Source organism: Limulus polyphemus, unplaced genomic scaffold (genome assembly GCF_000517525.1).
Source record: "Limulus polyphemus unplaced genomic scaffold, Limulus_polyphemus-2.1.2 Scaffold7936, whole genome shotgun sequence".
Classification (NCBI taxonomy): Eukaryota; Metazoa; Arthropoda; class Merostomata; order Xiphosura; family Limulidae; genus Limulus; species Limulus polyphemus.
Window position 1 is genome coordinate 11,065 of NW_013673546.1, and position 9,929 is coordinate 20,993.

At 33.7% G+C, this 9,929-nt stretch overlaps 2 protein-coding genes across 2 annotated transcripts in view; one reads left to right on the top strand and one right to left on the bottom strand.

Annotated features, from left to right (window-relative positions):
* Positions 1-707, bottom strand: part of LOC106474983 (plasma membrane calcium-transporting ATPase 1-like) — a gene marked incomplete at its 3' end in the record, with an annotated part of 11,253 nt that extends 10,546 nt beyond the window's left edge. Inside the window, exon 1 of the mRNA XM_022403231.1 lies at positions 548-707. Within this exon, the coding sequence (XP_022258939.1) occupies positions 548-707 (160 nt within the window). The remainder of the gene's footprint in view (positions 1-547) is intronic.
* Positions 708-1,488: 781 nt separating this feature from the next.
* LOC106474984 (plasma membrane calcium-transporting ATPase 2-like) lies at positions 1,489-9,772 on the top strand (the record flags this gene model as incomplete). The annotated part of the gene is made up of 4 exons (XM_013935682.1): positions 1,489-1,585; positions 4,946-4,986; positions 7,258-7,435; positions 9,572-9,772. Coding segments are annotated over exons 1-4 (517 nt in total), but the record flags the coding sequence as incomplete, so codon positions are not given.
* Positions 9,773-9,929: the final 157 nt, after the last annotated feature.

Consider the following 9,929-nt stretch of genomic DNA (forward strand, 5'->3'; position numbering starts at 1 on the left):
GGGAACAAGGAGACATTTAACAAATATTGAGTATTGGGAACAAGGAGACATTTAACAAATATTAGGTATTGGGAACAAGGAGACATTTAACATATATTGAATATTGGGAACAAGGAGACATTTAACATATATTGAATATTGGGAACAAGGAGACATTTAACATATATTGAGTATTGGGAACAAGGAGACATTTAACAAATATTGAGTATTGGGAACAAGGAGACATTTAACATATATTGAGTATTGGGAACAAGGAGACATTTGACATATATTAGGTATTGGGAACAAGAAGACATTTAACATATATTGAATATTGGGAACAAGGAGACATTTAACAAATATTGAGTATTGGGAACAAGGAGACATTTAACATATGTTAAATGTCTCCTTGTTCCCAATACTCAATATTATAAAATTGTTGACAGCCTAGGTCCAGGAGTTCCTACGGTCTTTTCCAAACCAGTCTTCCATTATTAATTTACATAACAAACAGCATGACGTAAAGTGTTTTTAATAGTTTAATAACAGTAAGTGAATCGACGTCTACCTCCACATTTGTTCACAGTCTCCAGAACAAGATCTGTAACCTCCAGGGTTTTGTTTCCAAACTTTAGTGGGTCTGTTTTCAAGGCTACTGTATAATACCCGTGTTCTGGAACTTGAGTAGAATTGTTACATCTAATGGAAGCAAGATATGTTACCGCCATGGCTATGTTCACGAAGAGCACCGAATTTTTCGTCTGTGTAATATGTACCTCGAAAGGGAAAAAAAGGAAATTTAAAGTTTTAATGCTGACAATGTTTTTAAAAGATATTTTCAATCATATATGGGAAGTATTTTGATCGTTATTTTACTGACGTCTTGGCAACAAAGAGATCTAAGATCTAATCGATAACGTGCTGGCAAATTGCCAAGTGTCGACTGAAACCAATACAGCGAGTCGAGTTGGTTTGGTAATAGAAAAAAAAAACATAAAAAAAAACAGGGTTGCTTACTGAAACCCATTATTTTCCAAAAATGTGTATCAGTCAGTGACTTTTTGCAAAACTATCAGACAATGCATTTCCTGTAATGTATGCTCCTCTCTCGTTGTGATGACAGACTAATCCCGAACCCGATTACTCTGTTCGGACGTCATGTCGAGTAATTTCTCCCAGTGTAATTAAGAAATGGTTACAGTGTTCTCAAACTAGCTCAATGTAAGAAAAAAAAGCAACTACATATAAACTTGTGTAACAAAGATTACTATCCAACACTGGCATTTACATACACGCGTTTCAGTAATGGTGTTCTGCAATCTTAACGATAACGCGGACCTATTAGTAATTCATGAAATACTAAAAGTTGATACGTAAAACACAAATATAAAACTGATCACTAGAACTTGTGTTTTTAAACATAATAAAAATAGTTATAATATGATCGGAAGAAGAGTTAAGATGTTTCATCTTGCAATATCTTGATTAAAAAATCTTAAGGTAGCCGACATGTATATTACGAAGAGATGTCTTATTAATACAAACTTGGTCGATCACGTGGATACTACATGGCCTGAACTAGATATTTCACGAGAAGAAACGTCTGGTAAGTTTAAATAATATCACAACTTTACGACCTTATTGATCGTAAAGTTGTGATATTATTTAAACTTAATATGTACAAATTATACAAATGTTAAGTTCAAAAATTCTAATCAGCTACAGGTAACTCACAATATCTATTCATGTTATTTCTCCAGTGCTAATAATATTTGTAAAATGACCAATCTCCCCACCATTCACAATACATAAGTATGTCCATTTTCTCTGTCTAATACTCGAAATTTAAATGTTACTTGCCCCTCTTCCCAATATTCAATTCTTGTTAAATGTCTCCTTGTTCCCAATATTCAATATATGTTAAATGTCGTCTCCTTGTTTCCAATACTCAATATATGTTAAATGTCTCCTTGTTCCCAATACCCAATATATATGTTAAATGTCACCTTGTTCCCAATATTCAATATATGTCAAATGTCCCCTTCTCATCAATACCCAATATATGTTAAATGTCTCCTTGTTCCCAATACTCAATATACCCTAGGGAACTCCTGGACCTAGGCTGTCAACAACTTTATAACCCTAGGGAACTCCTGGACCTAGACTGTCAACAACTTTATAACCCTCAAAGCCACACCTTTACTACGATTAGTGAATACAAAGCCACACCTTTACTACAATCAGTGAATACAAAGCCACACCTTTACTACAATCAGTGAATACAAAGCCACGCCTTTACTACAATCAATGAATACAAAGCCACACTTTTACTGCGATCCATGAACACATAATCACAAGTTTTTTACTATCAATTCCATTACCAAGCCTGTACAGACTATACAACATAAGAATTGACTACACAAATTCACAGGCACAATTAATTGTATCAATGGTATTCCGTTACTTAACATAAACCTTATGATGCGGGTAATTATTTATAAAATTTTACTTTCAGTAACCAAATATCTAAATACAATTTCGTATACTGATATTTATACTTAAGTAAATATACAGATAAATTTCCAGTCTGAACATTTAAAATAAGTAACTTTCTATCCATTCCTAAACACCTACTGAAAGGGTCAACATTTCTTCGTTGCTAAGGAACCGCATGTGCAGTGACTTACTTTCTTTGTGGCTCCATACGACGTTTACAAAAATTACTAACTGAAGTCTGTAATGTTTTTCTGACTCACAGATCTTTAAATATCGTATTTATTACTCTTCCCTGCACCACACTGTGAATTGATTCTCAAGCACATGGCGATCTTTCAGAAAGTGACGTCACCAGCTGAAACGTAACACCATTCGTCCCCTCGAAACAGTAAAGCGGATTTTTGAACATGATTCACACGCCTAAGAAAATAGTCCTGTAGTGCAGTTTTGGATTCATGGTACATTAGGGCCTAAAAATTGGACAATACTTCCCATTTTATGCTGTAATAACAACAGTATTAGTAAACAGTGCTACATTGTTTTAAGATCTACGCTGGATACTGTGAGACTGATAACTGGTTGACTACAAGTATTTTAGGATAGTATTGTACGATGTAGAAGTTAGATTATGATACACAACAACATACAGTATGTTTTATTTACACTATCTTCGTCACAGTAGAAAATATATCTCAGATGCATTTTCTGATCACCTTTTTAAAAAAAAATCTAGGGTCCCCTTGAAAACCCCAGACTTCTACTAGGCTAACAGCCTTGGGCGAGTGCCATCAGCCCTTCACAGTATTGGAGGAGGGGAGGAGGTACTGGGTGACTGCGTATCCACGCTACAGTTTTATCGTATTTTCCAGCACCTACCAGAAAATAACAGCTCTTGAGTGAATCGGCAGTCTACTTGTTTGTTACGGAAGTTAACCAAGGGCTATCTGTGTTAGTCCTTCCTGATTATAGGTTAATAGACCAAGGAGAAGACAGCTAGTAAACAGCATCCACCGCCAACTGTCGGATTACTACTGTTTGATCGAGTAGTGAGACATGACTGTCACTTTTATAAAGCATCCATGGTCTGTAAGTGCGGAACAGGTTTCTGTGGCAATGGGACGCGAACCAAGAACCCACAGATTCACAATTTCGTAAGTTAATCTAACCACTAGACCACACGAACGAGGATAAAACTGAAAATGTTGAAAATCGTTTTTGTTTCAGGTTTCAAACATAGGTATGTATTAAAATCGATTAAACGACGAAACCGAAAATATATTAAACTGTTTCAATACCTGTAACTAAACTTATCACGACAAATGTTAAAATTGTTCAAACGCCTCGTAAATTGAGACTGTATGATAATGTAGCCTTGGTTTAATAACACTGCAAAATGTGCAAGAGCATTTAAAATTTTATTTATTTATTTATTGCCTAATGGAGAAGAAAAATATTGTAGCCATACTGATCCAATCAAATCATACCGACGATCCAACGAAATTAAATGCGTATCCGAACTCATGGGATGACTTGGAAACTCTGGTACTGAAGCGACAATAATGTTTGGTTCAAAAATTACATTTTTCAGATTATCTGATAATCGACACATTACTTCGCCACAAAGACTCTGCCCGAAGAATTGTAGAAAAATGATAAAACATCGCTGATATATACTTTTTAATATGTAGCTAAAAAAAAATACAACTATACCAACGTTTTGTTATTTTTCATTCACGCACATCATATAAGAGTGTTAGGCCTAGTTAAGTATCCAAGCGTATCTACTCCGACACGGTTTGTAGAGATTTGCGGAAACGTGAGGAACAGTGATTAATGTCATACTTGTTCCTACTTTAGTTATAAACTGGTGCTGAATATTAAATAATTAACAAGCATAACACTCTCCCATAAACGAGAAATATTCTATATAATGTTTGTAATGGAGTAAATTCTATGCAGATTTTAAGTTAAGCCTACACTACATGTATTTACTGACAGCCTATACCGCAAAATATGTGCATGCATAAATATATATATATATATATGTTACGTTATATTAATAACGGTTAAATTTTTTGAAGCTCGTATCTTAAGTTTGTAATATGTTTTATCACTAATATTTATATATGAACCAATTTTCAATTGCACCTATTTACGTCCGTATGTTTACTTGATTTTTGAACTCTTCTCAAAATATCTGACAAAACAATTTGAAATATTATTATTAGATGTACACTCAGACCTTCACGAAACACACATGAAGAAATGCTTTTGGAAAGATTCATGGATGACCCTAAAAATAGGGGATCAAAGAGGTTTTGAGGGTCTTGGGTTTAACTGGACGGAATTACTTTAAAATTAATATTAACATATACACAACTGTTCAGGGCTGGACCCACGAATTTACATAAAACCTAACATAGACATGTGAGGGACTGTTCAAATAAGCATCTCTTATTGATTGTTACAGTTTCCGGCCACCAGACGCTGTTTCCTGTGATTTTTCTAAAGGTATAATTTGTATTTATAGAAAAACTGAAGGTTATTTATATTGTATATTTGTAGCAGCTAGGTCTAGGGAAGGATATACATCAAAAAGTAGCAAATAAAACACGTTTTTGTTGTTGACGTGTGTTTTAAGTTTTTCCAATATTTCTTTCAGTGTTTTCCCACGTCTTGTGGTCTTTTTTCTGAAGAGCAGATCGTTGATTGCTTATCGAGTCAGTTAGATTGTCGCTTTAAATTTTGAGTCTGTTTTTTTTCAACGAAGTAGTAATAGCTAAACTAGAAGTACCACACATAAGTGAGGAGTGAGTGACTGTTTATTGTTACTTGTGGAGTTAGGCCTATCGATAGCTAAGCGGAACTTGTTGTACTAGTAATCAGTGAAATAAAACGCTTTCGTTATAATCAATGGATTTTACTTTGGATTCTTCTTCTTACAGAACAATAAAAAACAATTTGACCAGTAAAAGATGTCGCTATAATAGTTGTTTATTAATGACACCTCAGACAAAACTTGTGTTTTTAAAATTTCACGAACTCGGTATTAAGATTCTTGCACAATTGTTTAACAGATACAAGTGTTACATGGGTATTTCTACAATATTAAAGTTACTCTCTAATTTCTATACTTTTGACTGTAATAAACAGTCCTAACACAATATTTACATTAGCTCATGCTACTTTCTATCTTGCTACAGAAAACATTTCTTGCTCATCGAGGTATACCAGTGATGCTCGAAATGATTGAGACCATAATAATGCAGAATTCTACACGTATAAAACACTCAATCCGGCTTCCAACTGGTACGTTGATAATAAAATACTGGAATAATTATAACGAGTTATGACTCCCATACTTACGGTTTAAATCTCAGAAATTGACTAAGCCTAATATTTATGAACCCCCTTCACATTTCTGTTAATTTGTGCATTCCAAATCACAGGTGTTTAAAAACAGCATTTCAGATATACATATTTTGTTTCCCACATGTCACTGGCCCAAGAGGCCTTTGTTGATTACCAAATTCACTCTTTATATATGCAGTATCAGACTTTAATAGTTACAATTTAAACGCCGAAAGATGGCGAAACATTTGAAACTAATAGATCTAACGTTCGTGATAAGAATCACGTAAACCGCTGATTCTTCATTTGAAACTCATATTCAGCTATTTACACTTCACTGAATGCGAGGTTGTAGTAGATTAAAACTCCAGCTAGACACTCTCGCTTCAATAGGTTCCTATACATATTAAATATACATAAATATAATGCACATGGATACGAATTCATCTTACTATTTATCCGAGTCACTCATTACCAATCTCCATGGATACTTTGATTTAACTAACGTAAAAAAAAAAAAGAAAAGAGCAACTTACGTCGTGTGCGACGTTGGACGATTAATTGTATTCAGGATGTAAAATAAACAACGAAAACAAATTTGAATTAAAATAAACCACTGCTTTTCGTCAGCCTTTTCGAAATGTTTAAAAAGATACATTACAAATTAAAGTCGTTAAGTATATCATCTAACAATTTGTACAAAAACACGTTAATTTCACATTTATTACTGATCCAAATAAAACGTGACACCACAAGTCAGAAGAACATGACCAGACAGATGTACATTATTAAACAGTACATAAACACAATGGTGTTTGAACATAATTATGATGTTTCCTGTTTACTACATGATCGCAAAAACTAATGAACATATCAATGAAACCCTGCCTAGGGTTATAAAATTGTTGACAGCCTAGGTCCAGGAGTTCCCTAGGGTTATAAAGTTGTTGACAGTCTAGGTCCAGGAGTTCCCTAGGGTTATAAAGTTGTTGACAGCCTAGGTCCAGGAGTTCCCTTATTCACTGATTGTAGTAAAGGTGTGGCTTTGTATTCACTGATTGTAGTAAAGGTGTGGCTTTGTTATTCACTGATTGTAGTAAAGGCGTGGCTTTGTATTCACAGATCGCAGTGATCGCGTAGTTTCGCAGTAAAGACAATGTATTCCCAAATCGTGGAATTGGAGATAGAGTTCAAACTGTGGTTATCATGAGAAGTTTCCTAATTTTTATTAATATACTTGTTTATGGTGCAGATGTTATGTTTATATTACATGTTATCTATTCTAGTGAAGCCATAACCATTTCTCTAATTTGAAAAGACCTTGTAAATAGTTTACCAGAGCTGTGTTACACACACACACGCAAAGAATGATTTACAAATAAGTATTTCATTTTGAACATAAATCAGAGTTTTATGTGTTGTTTTTTGCAGACTAATTGTTGTGTGATGGAAGGAGCTACAGATGGAAGGCCTACTCAGTATGGCCTTGCATGTAAGGAGCTTCAGGAACTTATGGAAACCAGAGGTTTTGAGGCCATTGAAACAATCATAGGAAGATACGGAAGTGTACAGGAAATTTGTAGGAAGTTGTATACATCACCAACAGAGGGCGAGTTGTTTATGTTTTTATCACGTAGATATAAAAGATGCAAATGAAATATGATCTCATTGAAAGCCCACCTCAAAATGTACAACCATCGTTGTTTACAAGGATCAGTCTTTTAGAAATTGTGTTCTTTTTTTTGTTACTTAAGCTTCATACATAGTAGAACAAAATATCGGTTTAAAGAATTTCAAAATGACATTTACTCTCTGTATGCCCTCGGAAGTTTGAAACCATTATCTTCTTATCATGTAGTGAATGGCCTTACACACAATAAGTTTAAATGAAGAAATATATTTCCCAACATTGATCAAACAAAACCTGGATAATTTGAGATGTACTTCGAAACCCTTATACTAGGAACATAAAAACAAAAACCAAAAAAACATTAGGTTTCTGAACAGAGAGAGAATAGTAGGGATCGTGATGAAACACAATGATGGCCATAAAAATTGCCCATTTAAAACCACCTTTAATATGTGTGAATATTAACAATGACTATTTCACAGTATCGGTTGAACAAAACTAAAGCTTTTTGTACGTATAGAGCCTCCTAAATCGCCATATTTATGGAGTGGATCAAAATTTCACTATTACAATGAATCTTCATCTAAGTAAGTAAGTAAGTGACTTTCCAGACAAGAGTACAGAAAAAATGAACCATGTCGTTCTAATATTTTCATCTAAGTAAGTAAGTAAGTGACTTTCCAGACAAGAGTACAGAAAAAATGAACCATGTCGTTCTAATATTTTCATCTAAGTAAGTAAGTAAGTGACTTTCCAGACAAGAGTACAGAAAAAATGAACCATGTCGTTCTAATATTTTCATCTAAGTAAGTAAGTAAGTGACTTTCCAGACAAGAGTACAGAAAAAATGAACCATGTCGTTCTAATATTTTCACAGAACTGTGCGATCTGGGGTCCCAATAATTCCTGTCTTGTACCGAAAAGGATACTAGTATATATCAGATGGAAGATGCACTACTTTGTGCAATTAGATTTGAGGGTAGATGGGTAGAGATCCTGATGAGTAATAAAAACGAATCGGTCATACACCCGCCCCACGCTTGGTATTGCTGGCACACAAAAGTATAGTTGATAAAAAGGAAACAAACAAGTGTAATAAAAACATTTTAAGTTTTATAAAGTCAAGTAGGGATCGATATATATATATATATGTAACCTAGCTAGTGATATATATAAAGTTTTAATGCTATAAAAAAATTTGAAACAAGAAAGTCAAAACTGCAAAAACTGAGTTACTTAAAATTTTTAAAAACTTATCCCTAAATAATTTTTAAAAAACTTTTAGCAACTCGGTGTTTGTTTGTAGTTTTGACCTTCTTGTTATATAGAGTATCTTAAACCAAATAACATGTTTCTTACAGGTTAAACACTCATATAAAGTACAGAGTATGAAATACTAGGTCTGAACAAAAACAAGTTAAGAGTATTAACTTTTTTAACATCATTACAGATTGGTACACTTTGTTTTCTACTTTCTGGCTTGACTTGTGTGTTTTGTTATATGTGTTCAGTAGTTCTAAATATCATACAATTCTCTCTGAAGTATGTACCTAATGGAATTCTTAAAACATAAATCTATAAATAAACATGTCATGTTTATTAGGCGTGTGACTAGCCAATGACACTTGCTGTTGTGATTGTAACATTCTCTCTGTGTATTTGACACTTGATACTACAAATCTACTTCTTGGTAAGTGATTAATTACTACTTTTGTAACAAAACTTGGAGAATATTTTTCTGACCTTCAGGGTCAAGCAAGGTCAATTGTTATCTGACCTTAAGGGTCAAGCAAGGTCAATTGTATTCACAGTTTCCGAGAGATTTGTTTCTTTTTACACCACTAAGATGTGTATTGTATTTTTTTTTTGCATAAATAATATTAAAGTAAAAATATAAAGCTCAAACAGTTGAGAAATGAAAACAACATATCGAGACAATATTCTGGAAACTTGCAATATTTGTTTTATTTGAAAGTTTTACTTTAAACAATGTGAACAGTATTTTAAATGTTCTTGTTGTATCTATAGTTACACCTCGTTGTGGATACTAATGGGGAAAATCCTGTCTACAAAATGTATAATGAGTATCTAGATTTGTACTATTCTTTGATGTAGGTTTAAGTGGTTCAGCAGCAGACCTCGAACATAGGCGGGAAACCTTTGGTCCCAATGTCATCCCACCAAAACCTCCAAAAACATTCTTACAGCTAGTATGGGAAGCACTTCAAGATGTAACCCTCATTATTTTACAAGTTGCTGCCTTTATATCACTAGGTCTTGCTTTTTACGAACCACCAGCAAATATAGAAAATGAAGGTAAGTTCTTGTAGCCACTAGTGTCTTATATCCATAAGAAAACTTAATGTTGAAGAACGTGGTGTGTTCTTGTAGTCACTAGTGTCTTATATACATAAGAAAACTTAATGTTGAAGAACGTGGTGTGTTCTTGTAGTCACTAGTGTCTTATATACAT